The 19,460-nt window shown below is 43.9% G+C and overlaps 2 protein-coding genes across 2 annotated transcripts; one reads left to right on the plus strand and one right to left on the minus strand.

The window, feature by feature from the left end:
* Nucleotides 1-338: 338 nt before the first annotated feature.
* On the minus strand, nt 339-4,248 carry med4 (mediator complex subunit 4). Its single transcript, XM_030111953.1, has 7 exons — nt 4,156-4,248; nt 3,133-3,199; nt 2,626-2,796; nt 2,496-2,553; nt 2,331-2,417; nt 2,105-2,236; nt 339-1,452 (listed from the first exon to the last, which is right to left on the minus strand). Exons 1-7 carry the CDS (start codon nt 4,227-4,229, stop codon nt 1,280-1,282), a joined length of 762 nt encoding a protein of 253 aa, XP_029967813.1. The 5' UTR covers nt 4,230-4,248; the 3' UTR covers nt 339-1,279.
* Nucleotides 4,249-6,722: 2,474 nt separating this feature from the next.
* On the plus strand, nt 6,723-18,631 carry itm2bb (integral membrane protein 2Bb). Its single transcript, XM_030111933.1, has 7 exons — nt 6,723-6,952; nt 15,176-15,307; nt 16,265-16,330; nt 16,605-16,754; nt 17,486-17,596; nt 17,861-18,011; nt 18,122-18,631. Exons 1-7 carry the CDS (start codon nt 6,872-6,874, stop codon nt 18,208-18,210), a joined length of 780 nt encoding a protein of 259 aa, XP_029967793.1. The 5' UTR covers nt 6,723-6,871; the 3' UTR covers nt 18,211-18,631.
* The last annotated feature ends 829 nt before the right edge of the window (nt 18,632-19,460 follow it).

The raw sequence follows: 19,460 nt of genomic DNA on the forward strand, positions 1-19,460 counted from the left end.
GAAGCTCACTTATCAAAGAAAGAAAACTACTTTGCTCATACACATATATGTGCCATATATATACGAAATATAATTTTACACAATAATGCAAAAAATGTGGATGTTTCATTTGCTCGTTGCATGCAAATCATCCTTAAAACTTCCCTAATGTACAAGACGTTCCTGAAGGCAGCACCTTCAAGGCCTTCACTCCATGTAATTATAGAGTTAATCTGAACTTTAACCTAAAAACACGAAATGTTTTGGACGTAAAATCATGAAAAATAATGTCAAAGTCCACAGTATATTCACAGGGGGAGTACAAACTTTAATTTTTTTCCCTTTAAAATCCTTTTATTTATATGTAGGTAATGGGTCACACAGACTAACCACACCCAAATTTTGCGAGTGCACTAGAACAGATCGTTCCTTTTTGTTCCCATCTTGGATCAAAATTGACAATTTGTGTGTGAAATAGAAAGAGTTCTCCATTTGACCCGGTGAGTCAAGAACAAACTCCACAACCAGGCAGCCCGAAGCAAAATAACCTTTAACTATTCAAAAAATGTATTTATTTACAAAACCATGCATATACAAGCATATCTACACAGTATCTTACATGGACAAAGAAACCACTCATATCATTTCCAAATATCTCAGGCACAATCAATAAAAAATAAAACACCTGGATCACCAGATTCTGCAGATTTGAGGGAGTTTGTGCAGATTCTTCCATCGTTGTAAAAAGAATGTGTAATTTTCCACAAACTGGGCTGGCTTTATTTGAATGTAAATTTGTTTACATCCCTGGAAACCATAAATATGCAAACAGAGCCTGGTTTTCATCCTTTTCTGTAAAAGATTCCCAGATTTCCTCTCATACAGTGAGACTTAACAGAATAGCCAAACACTGGAAGACACAGCTACTCACACACACACAAAATACAAAAAGACAATAATAAAGAAAGAGAGGGAGGAAAATCAGCTATGGTTGTTTATTATCAGCAGAATCTGTGAAGCTTGACTGTAGTAACGGACTCCCTACAGACCTACAAACTGAAGTTTCAGATGAAAACATCTGGAAAGCTGCTGTTTTTCTCTGGAAACTGTCAGAAATCCAGCCGTCTCACCGAGAAGGGATTCCTCAGGTTATGATCCAGGAGTTACTTTCTTCTGCCTGCACAGCAGGATGACCTCTGACCTTTCAGTCACACGAAGGTCAAGAGAGAGACTTATCAGCTTGGCCATTGGTCCAGGTGAACACACACTCACAAACACACACACAAACACACTCTCTCTCTCAGTCTGAGTCGCTGCTGCTGCTGGAGGAGTCCGTGGACATGGCCTCCACGTCATCCTCGTTCTCCTTGTTGTGCCCCGGCGGCTCCAGGCCGAAGTCGTTGCCGTGGTGAGGGGGCAGCATGCCCACCGACACGTCCGACGACTGCCAGGGGTAGTGGGGGGTGAGGACGTCTGGGGGAGGGGGGCAGAGGGAGGGGTGAGACCCTGAACGTCACGTCTCACATCAACGCAGATTATCAGTCTGAAATGGGCTGGATTACAGATTAGAAAGTAATCTAAGGTACAGGACGACTTGATTCTTCCTACTCCGAAGTCTGAGCGCGTAGAGGAATGAGAGTCAACGAGGAGGACAGAGGAGCCGTCACCGGTGCTGATGGTAAGACGCGCTAGCAGTAAAAAGGCTGTGGAGATTTATTTGGTGCTTTCAGGAGGACTGGTCGCTGCAGAATGAGCCTCAGGAACTTCTTTTGACCGTTTTTATGTCTTAAATTACTTAAAGGTACCACAAGATAAGGGATTTGCTATGAAATCAATAAAAATAATTCCCATTTTTCACCTGCCATTGAAGAAACATCAGCAATCTGTCGTCTCCATCAATAAATGTCTTGATGAAGTTTTTCTCTTTCAAATTAAGAGTTCTGAGACAGAACAGACGGATTATCAATGAAAATTCTGTGATTAATCACGATTTTAAAAATGTATCTCTTGACAGCCCTAACACACACGTATACGTAAAACTGGAGGCATCCTGACCTGGATTGGGTGATATTTGAACATCAGATCATTTCACGGCTCCGTTACGTAAAAGCAAGGTGCGGTTTACCTGGCAGCCTCCCAGCAGCCAGCGCGTCTCCCGGCAGGTGTCCGTTCACGCCGTTGGTGGGCAGGTTGGCCATGTGACCCAGCATCCCGCTGCGCATCTCCAGGTCTGTGGGGTAGGGTCTGCGAGGGTCGCCTGGCAGCAGGAGACAGGGGGAGGTCAGAGAGAGGGACGGTTCAGAGGCGACGGGGTGAAGATCTGGGGAGGTGAGGGTCTGCGGGATTCGTACCAGGGACCCAGTTGAGAGGAGCACACACTGCGTTACTGGCACTGATCCTGTGAGCGTACTTGATGATCTCCTCTGAGGAGATGCTCCCTGCACAGAGAAAGAGAAACACAGTGAAAAACCTGAGATGAAGGAGGAGGAGGAGGAGGAGGAGGAGGAGTGACAGACCTTTCCGGGCCTTGTCGATGGATTTGAGCTTCTCTTTGGCCTGATACACGGCGGTGGCCTGAAAGAGCAGAGGAGGCGTTGAGGACGGTTTCGCCGGTTCTCCTCACTGGGAGCGGAGCGTGGAACTCACCAGGATGTGCTCGGCCTCCTTCAGCTGCTTCTGCAGCTGCTGGATGTCGCTGTCCCGCTTCTCCACCTCCTTCTCCAGCTGCTGCATCTCCTGGTGGACCTTCCCCTGCTGCTGGGCCACCTGCATCAGGTCCTGGAACTCCCGGTCCCTCTGCACCAGCAGCTCCAGAATCTGCAAATGGTAAACAGGTTTTATTTTCATTTCTTTTCCTTTTTTTTTTTGTAACAGATTTCTTCAGTGTAGCAACACAACACAACACTGGTAGGCGAGCTGAGATATCAGTGATGCTGCCATGAAAGCTAGCTAACTAGCATTATCCTCAAAGCCACACTGTCGGGGGGAGATTGCAGAAACCCTGAAGAACTTCACCATTAAATTTAAGGGTTAATATTAACAGCAAGTTCAAAAACCAGGAGCTTGTGTATAGTCTGTGTGTGTGTGTGTGTGTGTGTGTGTGTGTGTGTGTGTGTGTGTGTGTGTGTGTGTGTGTGTGTGTGTGTGTGTTACCTGTGTATCCTCTCCTGGCTGGGGCAGCTTTTGACCCCTGGACAGAGCCAACATCTCGATCAGCTCCCTGACGTAGAAACAGGAGACAGACGGTCACACAGAAGTAAAATCAATCACAGTTCAAAATTTAAATCAAGTCATTTAATTCGGAGGCTCCTTCAGTAAATTCACTACTTTAAACTACTTTAACTTCTACAGATCAAGACGGCTTGAAATATGTTTACTATCTTTCTATTATTTTTAACAGATTGACCGGCGGGGACATTCCATCAATGGAATTAACAAAATATGAGAGATCAACAGATTACCATCGCTGCATTCTCATTTGTATTGATGTGTGTAACATGATGAAGAGAATGAGATCCATTATTTGCGCAGCACAATCGGTAGATCACATAAATTGCCCAACAATGCTTTGCATTTGCATATCTAAGGTAAATGTTGTTCACGTAATGGCCTATTTGAGGTTTTACATGTCACTGCTGTGTTGATTGTGCTCAACTTTACAAGTTCTTTAACACATTTTTGCCCATTTTCACATTGTTTTATTTCTGTCACTTTCCAGATCTGCCTGACTGTCCAATATTGATTGTTATTCAATCTTTAATTATCAGCTAGTTCGCAATTTTAGTAGCACGGTGTGTCTTTATACGTTTGGATTGTCTCTGTGGTTATTTTTATACAACTTAAAGCTCATTTTGTTGCCTAAATTAGCGTAAACATCCACATTAAACGCGTTTCAGGACGTCCACAAACCTAAAGCAGCCTCGTTTCTGACATATTTAAACGAAACTTTTTGATACAGGAGATCCTCGCAAACATTATTTACCGAACATATAATTTATCGTAGTTTAAACTCGTATTCGTGTGTTTTTTCTTTGAATTGAAGCGCTGGATTCCTCTCTGTTTGGAGTTTGACGGATTATTATTGGCTGAAAACAAACTCTCCACACAATTAAAAGATCGCCAACAGAGCGCTTTTTTAACGACACTGTAAATAGGAGAGGATGAGCAGATCAGTACCGTGATAAAACCTCCAGGTCGTCCAGGACTGACAGGAGTCGGTCTTTAGTGGGCTTCTCTGAAACCGCCGCCATACTTGTCGCTCCTCTCTTCACTTCCGCTCAGGACCGGAAGTAGAAACCTGAGTATGGAGACGCTGCCTCCTGCTGGTGGACACTGTGTACTACAAACACAAGGACTTGTAAATAAATATCCTTATCAGTGTACTGGAAAACCAAACCAATAAATTACAATTATTTATGGGGTTTTTTTTCTTCTTTTAAAATTCATCCCCTATAATAAATATTATGCAAAATGAGTATAAAGTGAAAAAATATGCAACAACTGCAGATATTATCAAAACAGACCCACTGTCTTTGTAGAAAGTGCAGGAAGGAGGTGGGTTCTTATACACTTGCGTGCTGTGGGGACATTTTTAAGGTTCTGCCAAAGGAGCGTTTAAGTTCAAAACTGCAAGGAAGTGAGGAGCTGTTTGAAAAGATACTGGACATCATGTCTAAATCACCTCCTGAGTGATGTGAGGACCCGCTGCACACGGGAAGCTTTGGCGTGGAGCAGCATCCCTGCTGTCCTGCAGACTCCCTGTACTGTGCAGACTCCCTGTCCTCACAAGCCTTCCTTTTTTGCCTCATTTATAAGGACTTCCCATGTTTGTATCCTGCTGTCAAGTTTTTTTGTTTTTTTGAATTATTCTATGTTTTTTATATTAGTTCAAAATTAATAAAATGTTGTTTCGACGGCGATGGACTGGAAACGCGGTCTCAGTGTATGGATGCTATCTATCTATCCATCCATCCACCCACTCATCCATCTGTCTGTCTGTCTGTCTGTATGTGTTTCTATTGTTATTACAGTTTTCCTCAGTCACTTTGGTGCATTTCTCGCATCACATTTAACATTTGCACAACAGTTAATGCATTTTTTGAAACAATTAGTACAGACCACAAAACCTAGTTGATAACCTGCAATACTGAGTTACTTGTTCAAAATGGATAGTTCATTCCTCAAAGGCAAGTTTCCATGTCGGTGAAAGTGTCAGTGTCATCAAGGTGGAAAGTCCTGACACCATTGTTTGTGAAAGGGTTTGTGAAACGGCTTCGTCATGTGTTCACGATGACAGTTTACTCTGGAAGTGTTTACCAGTGACAAACAGTCACATCTTGGTGACGCTACCTGAAATGCTCCAGACAGCACTGTACACGGTTTGCACAGCCACTTGGATACAGCAGAGTTACACATGTTTGTATTGAGTGAGGTGACTCAGGATAAGACACTGAATTTTTCACATTTTTTTTGCGTATGCTCTTTGGAATCCTGATTTCTTCACTGCATTGTGCAAAAGAAGAAATTCACTCTCATTTATAACAAACATAAACTTCCTCTGGGTGGAGCTGTTAACAGCAGTAAATATTGGAATTGGCCATACCACAGACACAGTACTGTCAATCATTAATGAAAATCCAGAATGTCAGCTCTTGCAAAGCAGTGAGGAGAGTGTCTCGTGGCAAATTGCCCCTCAGACGGATTCTGGTTGACAGACTTTGATAACCAGTTTAATATTTCTGTATGCAATGACTCAAGCAACAAAATGAGGTGTATTAGTTTTAGAGAAAGTTCAGCATTCGCAGGTATATAGTTCAGTTTGACTGACAATTCAAGAGAAAATGATGATGTTATAAAACAGCAGAGACAACTCTCTGAAAGCAACTGATGCATGTCCAAAAGCTTTTGTCATTTGTTTGGAGGACTGAGAAACTCAAACTACGGTGTCCACAAATGACTGAATGTTGTGGAGGTTGAACTAACTGTTGTGCAGATGATAGTGGTGTGAGAAATGCACCAAAGCCACTGAGAAAAATGTATTGCTTGTTGTGTGTAACTGTGCTTATAAGTATCTTTTTTATGAAAAAGACATTTATCACACACTCATCACTAATTAAACAGTTTTTAATGTGTGATGATGAAGCCATGTCAAAAACACAGTTCGGTTTTGCTAAAGAAAGTTTTAATTCTATTCCATGTGAAACATTACTCAACAGCTGGAAAAAGTATTCATACAGGCGACATGTATCTGTGTAAGTAAAAACGTTGAGAAAAGAAAAAGTGGTGATTTAACGTCTTGCAGTAAGTTACTGCAAGACTAAAAACAAAAAATACAGGTGTTGGAGAAGATTTTATCTGGTGGAAGTGGGGGCGTGAAACATGGACACACACACACACACACACACACACACACACACACACACACACACACAACAACAACAACAACAACAAAATGTCACTGTTCCATTCTTTTCTCTGACAAATGCTTGTCTTTTTTACTTTTTATATTAATTAATTAATAATAATAATAATAATAATAATAATAATAATAATAATAATAATAATAATAATAATAATAATAATAAAGATATAGTAAATATATGATATTTCTTTTTTGTTTTGAATACAATCCCTTATCTCCAAAGGATCATCAAAGCTGACAGATCTGCGCTTTTATTTTTTATACCGGAAGTCTGCCTGCTTTTGCTCTGAAATGTGACCGGAAGTGTCTCCTGGGGTTCTTCTTCTCGCATCGGATCAGTCCAGTCCGGAGAAGAAGAGACGCATCTTCACTTCTTCGCTCCGGAGCTACTTTTCTTTTGTTTGAACCCCACTTTACCTCTGTTTTACCGTGATTTTCCCCCTGTCGGAGTAGTTTCACGTTCGTTCCAGGATGGTGAAAGTGTCTTTTAACTCTGCACTGGCGCAGAAAGACGCCAAAAAGGACGCAGAAAGTCTGATTCCGGAGGACAAAGTGAGTAGAAAATGGCTAACTGATGCTAACGGAGCTGGACGGTAACTCTCCTTGAAAGAAAAAAAACAAACCTCATTTATAACCTATGAAACACACGAGGATGATAAAAAATGCTCATTTCTATTTCAAAACGCCGTTTTTTAAACGTATGCACAGTAATAACAGACTTTATGTCGTGTAGGTAATGCCTTTTAAATGTAGCTAGCGTTGCTTCCCCATTTTACATTCTTCTTTGCAGAACTTATTTTTTTTATGGTGTTAGCTTTGTTTTTGTACGCGTTCATTTTGGATATTACACTTTAATAAGACACATCCGACGTGAATAAAGTCATAATAGTGATTTTTTCTGGAGTAAAGAAAAAAAAACATTGATTTTTTTTCTGGGAAAATTCGAGTTCTTCTGACTTCCCAGGTTGTTAAAGTTTGACTTCTATGAGCAGCACATTGAAGAGAAAGGCCACAGGGACGTGGGAGTGGAAAAATAAACAAACCAAACCGGTCATGGAGGTTAGACTTAGTCCCTAAAGACCGGACTCTACTTGATTATAATCTGTCAAAGGAGAAAATCCCACAATCCGCCTCTTTTCTACTCGTTTGTCTCACTGTTGTGCATAAATTATAACAGAATTACACCTTTCTAAAGAAATACATAATCCAAAAACTCAAATTTAAGAAGCTGAAATATTTACATGCAGCCTAATGGAGATCGAATTGAATTTTCTTTCTTTGCCAATTCATCTTCAGATATAAACCTGATGCAAACATACAAACAAACAGCAGCATGTTTAAACTCAACAACAGATCCAGCTTTTCCACAATGCGTTTAAAAGCTTTATGAGCTTAATAATCCTGTTTTCAGACTTCTTTGCGTCCCTGTTAACATGATTTATTGCAAAAAGAAGAAACTGGTTGGAAGTTTTTCTTCTTCCTGATGTTGGCCTGTACAAACTGCGCCATAAGCCCAAAAGAGAAAGTAGAAAGTGTGCAAGGGGAAACCTGGGCAGGGGAAACTTCAGTGTTTTTCAGTTTTAATGCATTGTGTGTTGAAATAATTACACGTTTATTATAATAAAAATTAAATGAAGTATGTAATGTCATACTATTTTATGCGTTTTGTTTACGTTTGAAGTGAATTAATTATTCATTATTGTTCTTTTTTTTAAATACATATTTTCACCAGTTAATGATAACCTCTGTGTTTTTATGTTACTGTTGTAACTCAGAGGTGTCAAACTTGTGGCCTGCAGGCCCATACCAGCTCATAAAGACATCCATTCTGGCCAAAATGACAAAAACTTAAAAGTTGCCGGTGTTGTCTTGGCTCAGGTCTACCAGATAAAGCACATAAATAAAGCACAAACTCAGCATAAAATCTAAATTATAGCTCTTTTTGAACTAAGTCAGGTGTGTCCAGGCTGTGGAACTCACAATTACAGTTAATCATGTCGTTTTCTTATTTAATGTAATGAAACACACTGTTACAAACAGAAGCTTAGTGTGAATTTAAAATAGGGTGTTGTGTAATTTTATTACAATGATTCTCCTTTTTTTTTTTTGTTTTTGTTTTTTTTTTGTAGATTTTTAGATTTAGTAGCTTTCACTGGTTCGGCCCGCTCGAGATGAACTCGGGCTGAATGCGACCCCTGAACTCACACGAGTGTGACACCACAGTTAAAGTGTTCGTGTTCAAATTAACAGTGACTTGGAAAACACATTAAAAGTACATTTTTTCCACAGCGTAGACAGCTGAAACAAAACATATTATTCGCTGCTTTCGTTCTAATCGAGCTGGATTCCTTTGAAAAATTAACTTCACAATGAAACAGAAAGTGAGCGCAGAGAAATCCGGTTGAAAGAAGAAGTGTTTATGTTGTTTTGTGAAGTGCGTCACGCTGACAGAAGAGGTAGTCAGCACTGCGTTGGGCTGCCTGTCGCCACATGCAGATGTTTTAGGCTCAGACCGAGAAGTTGTTGCCATGTTTTGCCTCTCTCAGCAGAACTTTGACGTGCTGGTAGTTGTAGAAATGAGCAGCTTGTTGATTGCGGCGCCCTGCTTCCTGGTTACGAAGTTACACAATGCGTTATTTTTTTCTATTTTATTTATTTATTTTTTTCAGGTTTGAAGGTAGGATAAGTCCCTCGATTGAGTTTGTGCTCGCTCTGACTCTCGCCGCCGAGCGCCTTGACGGCTTTGCTGTGAATTTCACACAACATTTGTGACGAGGGTGTTGCGAGTTTGAGACGTGGAGCTCTGTGCGATTCCGATCTGCAGACTAACTAGTTCCAGGATTCAGCTAGTAAAAGGGACTTTTTCCAAAAAGCCGAGATGTGTCACATTTCTCCGGGTAAAGTCTGGCACCATCGGCTCCTCCCATGTGTCTCCTGGCTCCAGCCTCCACCCCGCCGTGAAAGAAGCAGCTCTGCTTTCGACTCAGGCCTCCGGAGGAAGCGTCTGCCGTGTTCGTAGGCCAACAGACGGGCGTATCTCTTTTAAAGTTTGAACTAGTCTCCCGAGAGAAGAAATCTACACTCCGCTGCATATTTGTTGAAATCTTTGCAGGCTGTACACCTGTGTGAAATATGCAACGACCCAGGCTTTGTCTGTTCTGGCTGGGGTTGTTTTTGGCAGCAGTTGAACTTTTTGTCCTCAAAATTTGATTCAGTTTTATTTACGTGGCACCAGATAGAACATCTCAAGGTGTTTTTACAGAGAAAAGCTACTGACTGAACGTTTTCAAGTGAAAATGGAAAACTTCTGTTATGATTTGGATGTTCGTTTGGTTCCTTATGTAGAATATAGATGAGCTGATTTTTACACAAACATGAGCCGAACTTCCTTCAACTGAGCAGACGATGGGATTTCTCTTGTGCCTGCAAATTGGACAGTGTTGGTCTTATCTCGATAATCAGAGTAGCTTAACGTTTATTTTTAGGGGATTTAAATACCTCAAAATACAACAGATTCTGTGCTTACATAGTGCTGGGTTGATCTTCCACCTGTCTGGAGGAGAACATGACGATGCGGTCCCCTGACTGGGTGTTCAGGCTGCGTGTGGCGACATTTCCATGAGTTCTGCACACAGATGATGAAGAAGCAGCATTTATGGCTGCAGTTAAGCTGTTTTCTGTCTGACTGTTCCAGGCCTGAGAAGCTCAACCTGGGCTTCATCAAAAACACGTGGGACTAAAACCCCTGAAGCATTTGTGTGTATCGCATTAGCATCAGTGGTTAGTTTGTCGATTGCACAATGAGAGAAATTAAATGGAGCGCTGGATTCTGCTGATGATCGGCCCTTTCTTCACTCTCGGTCACTCTATCTTCATGAAAACGTCCATGCTGCCCGGCTTCCCGGGGAAGGAAACTGCCTTCCTGCTGACGAACAGGAAGTGGCCAAGGGTTCAAAGTTGTGCTTTTAGGAAAAACAACAAAATGTAGATAAGGAGAGTTGGCCCTGTGGGGTCTCCACCACTGCTGGATCATGCATATTGATCCCATAGCTTGTTTTTGCTCAGGGCTTTGGTTCCTGCTGCTGATTGGTTATTGGTGTGAATGAAAGATGGAACTTTCAAAGATGGAAGTCTTCATCTCACATCGGGATTTGACTTCATATTAATGAATTCTCATATTTACATGCAGCTGCTGATTGTCGGAAGTGTGTTTGCTGTCGGCGCAGACAGTCGTGAAGGGTTAATATTGACTCATCACTAGTCTGACATTTCTTTAAACCATCCCAGGTTCTGTTTTCTCTCCTCTGTCCACCGAGCAGACCGCTAGCTTTAGCGTAGCAACAATATCTATTCTCACACGTTTGTGTTTTACTGACTGTTTTGAATGAGCTTGTTTGAGGCGAGGCCAGTGGAGCGAGGTGTGTTAGGGTTAGTTATTTTGTCGCTGTAGGTTCTTGGTGTGGCTCTGTGGTTATTTTTCCAGATTCTACTCCTCTGGAGCAGTTTCCAGCCAGCTGAATGGGCACAATAGAAAGAGACAGAAGCTCCACAGCAGAGCTTCCTGTTACTGTACTGCTGATATCAGGAACGTCGTCTGCACACTGTCGCCTTTGTGCTGCTTGATATTGCTGTTGATCAACACTTCCTCTTTGAGCTTTGGCTTCCTCGTTTCGAAGGAGTCATTGTTCTCTGCGTTTTGAGACGGACCTGTTCTCCCACACATGGTGATGAAAGTCTGATGGCCGTCTCAGGCATGTGGACTGCTTGGAAAGGATTACCGTGTAATCAGTCCGATGGAGACTGAGCCAGAGCGCTTTAGCTGCCTCCCACAGAGCCGCCGACCGCTCAGACTCAAGACGAGTCGGATTAACCAACAGACACTGTACGGCACATACCTGCAGGTTCCTCCCAGATTCACTACTCTGCTTTAATCTGACTCAAAATCTGATGCTATCTTCTGATCAATCCAGACCTTACACAATCCACAATATCCATCAGAGAGCGTAATAGGCTTTGTCCTGAATAGCACTGAACCCTTGCTGAAATCCTTCGGTAAGCACATGAGGAAGAAGAGCTGGCGGATTAAACAGAGCAGCACATTTCAGTCGATATTAGACTTCCTGGGAAATCTCACACAAAAGGACCGACATGTTGCGATTGATAAGCATCATTGGAAGTTTGCCTGTTAGCAGGCTGTACTTTGAAGTGGAAGCAAAGGTGGATCCTGTCTTCATCCAGCCTAACCAGTTCCAATTCTTCTATCTAATACTGAGATTAAAGGCTTGTTTAGTAAGATCTTCAATCAATCTCCCTTCAAGGACAGTAAAACATGAAAGTGTGTGATCATTGAGGGCGGTTCTTCCTCTTTTTGTCTCCGTGCTCGTTCAGTGTGCTCAGACCTCGAGTCTGACGTTCGTCAGTGCCTCTTTGTTCTCTGACCGAACCCCGAGGCCGGCGTCACAGAGCCGGGATGGGGTTTCTCGTGTGAACCCGAGCCTGTCCTGGACACCGATACTGGCCCGTCTCCACAGAGACGGAAACCCGAGCCGCTCTCAGGTGGCTGCAGGTTGATCCCATTAAGACTCAAGCAGAGAACCCAAAAATAGGACCTGGGTTCCACACTGGTGGAAAAACAGGGAACAGAGGAGTGAAGCAAGTTTCTATCTGTGGTGACTCTGCGGACTGTGTGTGTGTGTGTGTGTGTGTGTGTGTGTGTACACAGAGGAGACGGAGCCAGACAGGAAGTAGCCACATGAAAGTGACCGTCCTGAGGTCGGCAAGCTTCGTGTCTGACCACAACCACAGCAATTTCAAGTGGAAACACTAAACTTTGGTGCCGTTTCGGGCGTCCGTTTACACGTCAACGCCGCTCAGTCGCTGGCCTACATGGAGCTGAAAAACTTTTTTTTTTTTTTACACTTTCCATCAAGTTAAGTTTTTCTGTAGACATAACATGTTTAACCTTCAAACTGAAGATGAAACAGATCAGGAATCCTTTTCACGTCAGACCCTGCCGGTGGTTTTATCCCGTCTCAGACTTTCAGCTCTTTAGGTGTGACGTTCTCTCCACATGTCAAACATACATGCAGGGGAGCGGCGTTGGCAGTGAGAGTAAGTGATGGTGTGGAACAGAATCCTTCGTTTTTCCTTTGTGATTTTGTGTTATGCTACCAGAACGGAGGCCCTCAATTTTTGCAGCTTCATAATTGACGACCTGGGTTCTTATAAAAGCAGAAATCCCTTCCTCATTAGTCTGGAACACTATGTACAATCAGATTTCAGTGTGTGAATCGGTGTGTGTGTTATGAAATGTTCGTCCGAGGGCATGCTGGGACTTGTTGACAGTTCAGGCACTCAGTGAACAGAGTCTGAAAGTGTAAATACCCCGATGTGGGTGCCGAGACGCACCGTGTGCTCCTGACCAGACAAAACATTTATTTCCACCTGAAGGTCAAAGTCAAAGGTCAGCTGTGTGTTCTCCGCTTATTCAGACATAATGCAGCGTTCTCTGTTGTTGATCACCATCATGTAAACAACACCCTGAAGAATACTGAACGCTCACTTCAACACCTCAATTCAGAGCTGCTGCAGCTGCTCTTCTCTTATTCACAAGTTTACTGTTAGCTTTAGCAATGTTCAAAGCATTCCTCAACAGTTACCTTTTCTATGAACTCTAGCTTAAATTAGTTTAAATAATTCTAAACAAACGCAGTCCTCTGGACATGTTAGCTTGTATCCACATTAGCTGTGAATGTCATTGGGTTACTTAAGACATTTTGAAGGTTACAAAACATCTTCCTCCCACTCCCATCAGATTATAGAGCAGAGGCTGTATTTGACTGTTAATTCCAGTTTAGGACAGCGCTCCCAGTATTATTTTCACCGTTTCAATGTGAAGTGAAAGTTAAACAGTGTGAGGATCATTGCAACACGGCGACTGTTCGCATCTGAAGATTGATATCCAGATACGACCACAATGAGCAGATACGATTTTAACGAGTTATTCTTTAAACTGTCCCTCAGAGTGCCGACAGCTCAGCTAATGCTAAAGCTAACACTACAACAACACAGCTCTGTCTGCGTTACCCACAGAGAGCACAGTGAGGGAAACGTTGACCCAGATCTTTTCAGCCTCCTGCAGCTCTGCAGCTCCTTCTGCTTCACGCTGTGCACTGACTGAGGAACAGGAGGACCGAGTGTGTGTGTCCTGGTGTTGTCGTGTGTGATGAACTGAACACAGTCTGAACACGTCGTGTCACACTTGGAGTCAGTGATGGGATTTACCTAAAGTTCTCCTCTTGTAGAAATGTTTGATTTTCCAGATTAGATCTTCTACAGTCACACCATACACACACATATATAGACTGCACTAACACCAGTATATACACAGATATGCACAGACAAAATGCTTTACAAAAGATACGTATATGATATACTGGAAAATCATAACACGATAGTAGCTTTTACCAGCATGTACATGTTGAGCACACTAGAACAACACAAAAATACAATTAAATGCATACAGCTGATATATTTCCTGGTATAAACAGATTAAATAATGTGGTTTGAATCTTATTATTCGGAAACGATGCAGAAAATGTCAGAACCTCAGTGGAAAGATGTGTAAATGAATTAAAGTAATTAAAGTTTGGGTGTGTATTTGTTTTGATGACACTGCAGGATTCCTGCCAGAAGTGTTGCTTATCAGCTGAGAGCAGAGAACGGTTCCGCAGTTTGGTTCTAGACTGGAGAACGTCAGTCGACATGTGGAGACTTGTCCTGTGAGGCTGGGGTGTCTCGTCCAGAGTCCAACTCCTGCTGTCTGCCTGCTGATAAACGCTGGCCAGGCTGCTCTGGCACACACACACACTCTCAGCCATCAGCCAGAACATTAGAACCATCTGAAGTGGTTCTGTTCAGAGGCCTCATGTCGTCCCGAGTGGGCCGGACCGGCAGAATATCACCAGAACAACCTTGAAGTTTAAACTTGAAAGTTTTTCTTTGTTTCGTACACAGAGTGCATGACGAAAATGTCTCTGTTTTCACTTCATTACTCCAGTAATGACTCTGGTGTCGACGTGAAGCCTCCTGGATCAGATTCCAGTCAAATGTCTTGAAACGTCTCCTGTAGCTGTTTGATTCTGCTTGTTTCTCCGAACTCCCCCCGGCAGCGTGGCTTTGAGGCTAACGCTAGTTAGCTAGCTAGCTTTGATGGCAGCATCACCGATGTCTCCACTGGGCTCTCAGTGTCATGGTTTCAATAAAACTCAGCGTTTTATTGTTTCCACATACGAACAAGAAAACACAGAAACACGGCGCCTCACCCCGATCCATCAGACAGCATTTTATCCAGAGTCAGACAAGGAAAGATGTCAAATTAGTCAGGACAATATCAGTAACAAAATAACTAATAGCATGTAACAATATAATGATACATTTAAAATAAAAAAATATAAAAGAGAAAACTAAAATAATAAAATACAACAAAACGCCAGCTGTCGTGTGTCTCCTGTGGTCACATGTAATCCTGAGTTAAGGTAACTGGTCATCAGTTCTGAGTTTAAAAGCTTTAATCCATCCAAACCTCCGTCTGCACCTCAGCAGCAGCTTTTCCACATCGACAGGTCTGTAATCTGCCAGCGGTGTCAGAACTGTTGAAAACGATGAGTCTTGGTCCCTCGTGGCAGCCGGGAGGCTGCAGAAGACGCCGGGCGCTCTGCGTCAGACCGGCGGTGTGAATATGGCTGACCGGCTGTGCTCCTCTCCACGCTGCAGGACGCCGAGGCGGCCCTGCTGGTGCGCCAGCAGTCCCGGGCCTGGTGCTGGTGCATGTGCCTGGGTCTGGCCCTCATGCTGTCCGGAGTGGTGGTGGGAGGAGTCTACCTGTTCCGCTACTACGTCCCAGAGGTGAGTGCGGCGAGGGCGGGGCCTATGCTTAAAAAGAAACATCCCGTCCCGACACGCAGACGGGAGGGAATCAGACTTTTACATAACCTGGCAGGTCGGAGCAGGTTCCAGTCGCCTCGGGTGGATTTCATCACAGGTCTCACACCTGCAGCCGCACGCCGGTTCCCCGACACACCTCAGAGTCATCGTTACTCACCGTTCATTAGGGACTTCTTCAGAAAGCTGGTTTCCTACATGTCAATCAAGTGTGTAGATGTGATTCCGCCGTTTCCATGCAGGCGTTTTCTGGTTCTCAGGCCGTTGTTACGCCACGGCGTCAAGAGAAAACCAGAGCTTTCATGACGATGTCGCCATTTCCATGTAAACAGACATCGTTCTGAAAACCTTCCTTCGTAAATGTGAAGTTTTTCTGAAAGCAAACGCCACGTTTTCACTCGACTCGTGTAAACAGGGTCTCGGTGCTTCATGTGGAGGATTTCCAGGTTCTCAGGAAGAGCCTCCTGCTGTACCTTCAGCCTCCGATCACACCTCCCCCTCCACACCTGCTGTTTTGAGGCCGCAGCTGATGGTGGTTAGGAGCTGTCAGACCTCATGTTTCCCCTCCCTGCTGTAGAGAAGCTTTCTGTTTGAAGGAAAAGTCCCTTTTTCAGTCACACATTATGTAGAATGTTGTGTTATGTAATGCTACATCTATATCTAGTGTTCTTCTGGTTTTCCTCTTACTGAGATGAAACCGACTGTGTGGGTGTGTGTGGTATGTGTGTGTGTCTGCGTGTGTGTGCGGGATGTGTAACACATCAAGCAGATGCTGTGGTGATAACTGATCTGAAATGGGAAATGATGATTTCCTGAAATGATGTTAAAGATGAATGTTTTGATGCTTATCAGCAGACGTGTTGATCTGATGTACCTTCCAGCCTCTTGACGTAAGTCCTGTCGCGGTGTGTCTCTCGGCAGGAGGGCCAGGTGTACGTGTGCGGTCTGAACTACCGGGAGGAGGACTTCATGGTGCAGGAGGAGGAGGTAGGACGCTCACTCTGTTCAGCCGCCGAGTCTCTTTCTCACTCCTGTTGGGGTCAAAGGTCCATGATAAAGCCTCATAAATCTGCCCCCTGGACGAAGTCCTCGACTGTTTGAGCTCTGAGAGCTAATTGCAGCCTGGAGATAACATCGGTGTTAAACTAAAGGTGTGGCGCTGAACGTTTCCGTTCCTCACACCCTGGTGAAGATGTTTGACTTGAGGGTGTCTGTGGCGTCTCTCATCGCCTCTCTCTGATAATCTGGTGACGGTGCGCAGGTGGAGGTGGAGCTGCCCAACGGCTACCACCTGCGGCAGGTGGAGGAGCGCGTCCGGGTGCTGGAGTGGGAGCAGGTGGAGCTCATCAGCGTCCCCGTGCCCGAGTTCGAGGACGGAGACCCCGCCGACATCGTCCACGACTTCAACCGGGTGAGTATTAGATGTGTAGAGGTTGAGAAACGTCACGTGAAAACATCGTGATTTTATGATTTTTTTTTTTTTTTTTTTTTTTTTACGGATTACAGCTGTAATTTTCAGACTTTACCAGTGCTGAGCCGTCAGACCATGAGGAAGAAAATAAAAGCGTGTCCCTCGTCATAACCCCCTCCTTCCCATCATCGCCTCAAATAGATTTCTTCACCAATAAACACCAATATTGAGTTACAGTGTGTCTGTCAGCTCATCCAGAGCGAGGATGAAGGCGTCAGAGACCGATCTGAAACCTTCAGCTCACTGCTCTCAGACTCGCCTTCATTTTTCCAGTGTTTATTCATGAAGCTTTATTTCCAATGAACAGAAATTGTCTGTTAATGTAAAGTAAATCTCCACCTCTGAATCTCCAGGCCGGCTGGTCTGTTTCAGCCTCTTTAATAACATATCTAGTGTTTGAATTCATGTCTTCAGCTCTTCATTCACTAGTGGTTATCTAGTCCAGGTTAGTGTTTACTCATAACACACTCTGCTGCTGTGAACACTGATATGAGCTCCGTTCAACATCCAGGAACGTCACATTTCCCGTTAATCAGGGAGAAAGAGAACATTACATGTTACGGCCTGTTGAACAAAACGTTTCCATTCAGCTGTTCATCTGAGATGTGATCAGGAAGTGAAGCGCAAAGAAGTGATCGTAAAGCTGATTCCCTTCATGTTTCTCACGTCAGAGGCTGACTGCTTATCTGGATCTGACCCTGAAAAAGTGCTACGTGATCCCCCTCAACACCTCCATCGTGATGCCGCCCAGAGACTTCCTGGAGCTGCTGATCAACGTCAAGGTGGGACAGACGGGCTTCGCTTCAGACAGGATCAATAGTTAGATGATCTGAACTGCCGTACATTTTAATAACATCTCAGGCATCAGGTCCGATTGTGGCCAACGTGAGGCTTTATGAAAGTTTATCGGTATCGTTGGTTCCTGATCACCTCTGTCGACAGTTTCATTCTGTGTCTCTGAATGAGAGGCTGAATCTGAGTGAGGGAGTCACAGCTGAACCCTTCAGGAGGTGCTGATGTGGTTCCTCTCCCCCTCCACCCCCCAGGCCGGCACCTACCTGCCCCAGTCCTACCTGATCCATGAGGAGATGGTGGTGACGGAGCGCCTGGAGCACGTGGACCAGCTGGGCTTCTTCATCTACAACCTGTGCCGCGGGAAAGAGACGTACAAGCTGCAGCGCCGGGACCGCATCCTGGGTGAGACACAGGGACCGGGACAGGATTCCACGACCTCTGACCCCTGTCCTTCATGTCCTCCATGTCCTCTGTCCTTCATGACCTCTGACCCCTGTCCTTCGTGTCCTTAGGCATGCAGAAGCGCGAGGCTCCGAACTGTCATAAGATCCGTCACTTTGGAAGCGGAGTGGTGGTGGAGACCCTGATCTGCGAGCCGTAGCTCCGCCCCTTCCTCGCTGCCGCCGCCGCTCGCTCTGCGTCTTCTTTCCACTTCTGCCGGCGTGAGGCCGTGTCGCCAGACACACCGTAACTAAGTCACCATGAGTAACTTATTGTAATCAGAGTAACTGCATGGAGTTTTATGATGATAGAAAAACTGAACAGTTTGTAAAGTTTGTACCACTCTTTTTGTACGCTGTCTGCTGTAGCTTCAATACACTGAGCTTTAAGTGTGTGTTTGTGTGTGTGTGAGTGTGTGAGTGTGTGAGAGTGAGAGAGAGTGTGTGTGTGTGTGTGTGTGTGTGTGTGTGTGTGTGTGTGTGTGTGTGTGTGTGTGTGTGTGTTTTACTAATTTGTGTGTATATAATCTCTTTAAATCTATGAACAGACCAACAACACAATAAAAGACAAAAACAACAACAGGAAGCTCCAGACTCTTTTTTTTTCCTCTCATTCAGTCCAGCTTCACAGGAAGTGTTTCTACCAGAGGAGCAAAGTGTCGACTGTTTCCTCCACCCGGAACAGGAAAAAGTGCTGCTAAAGATCACTTTGGTTATTTACTTCTCATTTCTTGTTCCATGTTTAAACAAACATTTATTTCAAATGTATTCTTGAGTACTTCAATTTCTCTTATTTTGAAGGCCCAGAGATGACACTAATTCTTTCATTCCGGGTATTTTTTCTGCTTGGTGTGGATATTTCTGGACGTGTTTCACACAGATCTCTCTACAGTTACTGTCAGGACTGGATCAGCTGTCTCAGGACGGCTCCTGCTGCTGTCATACGATCACAGTGGAAATGTGTCCCTGATTACAGCTCGTCGTGTGTGTGAGAGTGAGTGGAATGTTTTTTTTTTTCAGGACTCAGGAAGACCACAGCATGTAACAGTAACAACATAGTATAAACATCACAATACAGTGCAGATCAAAATAACTTTCCAAAACACAAAAACAAACTACACAAAGCTACGTAATCCACAAAACAATGTGCAGCCCCTCAAAAACCAATACAAAACAGTTTTTCCTGATTCCTTGAGCATTAGTGAAGATTTGTTAGTAAATTTTGCATTTTTGTAGTGTCGTTTTCAGTGCTTTGTGACTGTAACAGGCAAAATATAACTGAGAGCCAGACTGATTTTTACACAAACACCCCTATTGCTATTGGTGTGTGTGTGTGTGTGTGTGTGTGTGTGTGTGTGTGTGTGTGTGTGTGTGTGTGTGTGTGTGTCTGTTTTGGTACGAAGGACTGAAA

This window comes from Salarias fasciatus, chromosome 16 (genome assembly GCF_902148845.1).
Source record: "Salarias fasciatus chromosome 16, fSalaFa1.1, whole genome shotgun sequence".
Lineage (NCBI taxonomy): Eukaryota > Metazoa > Chordata > Actinopteri > Blenniiformes > Blenniidae > Salarias > Salarias fasciatus.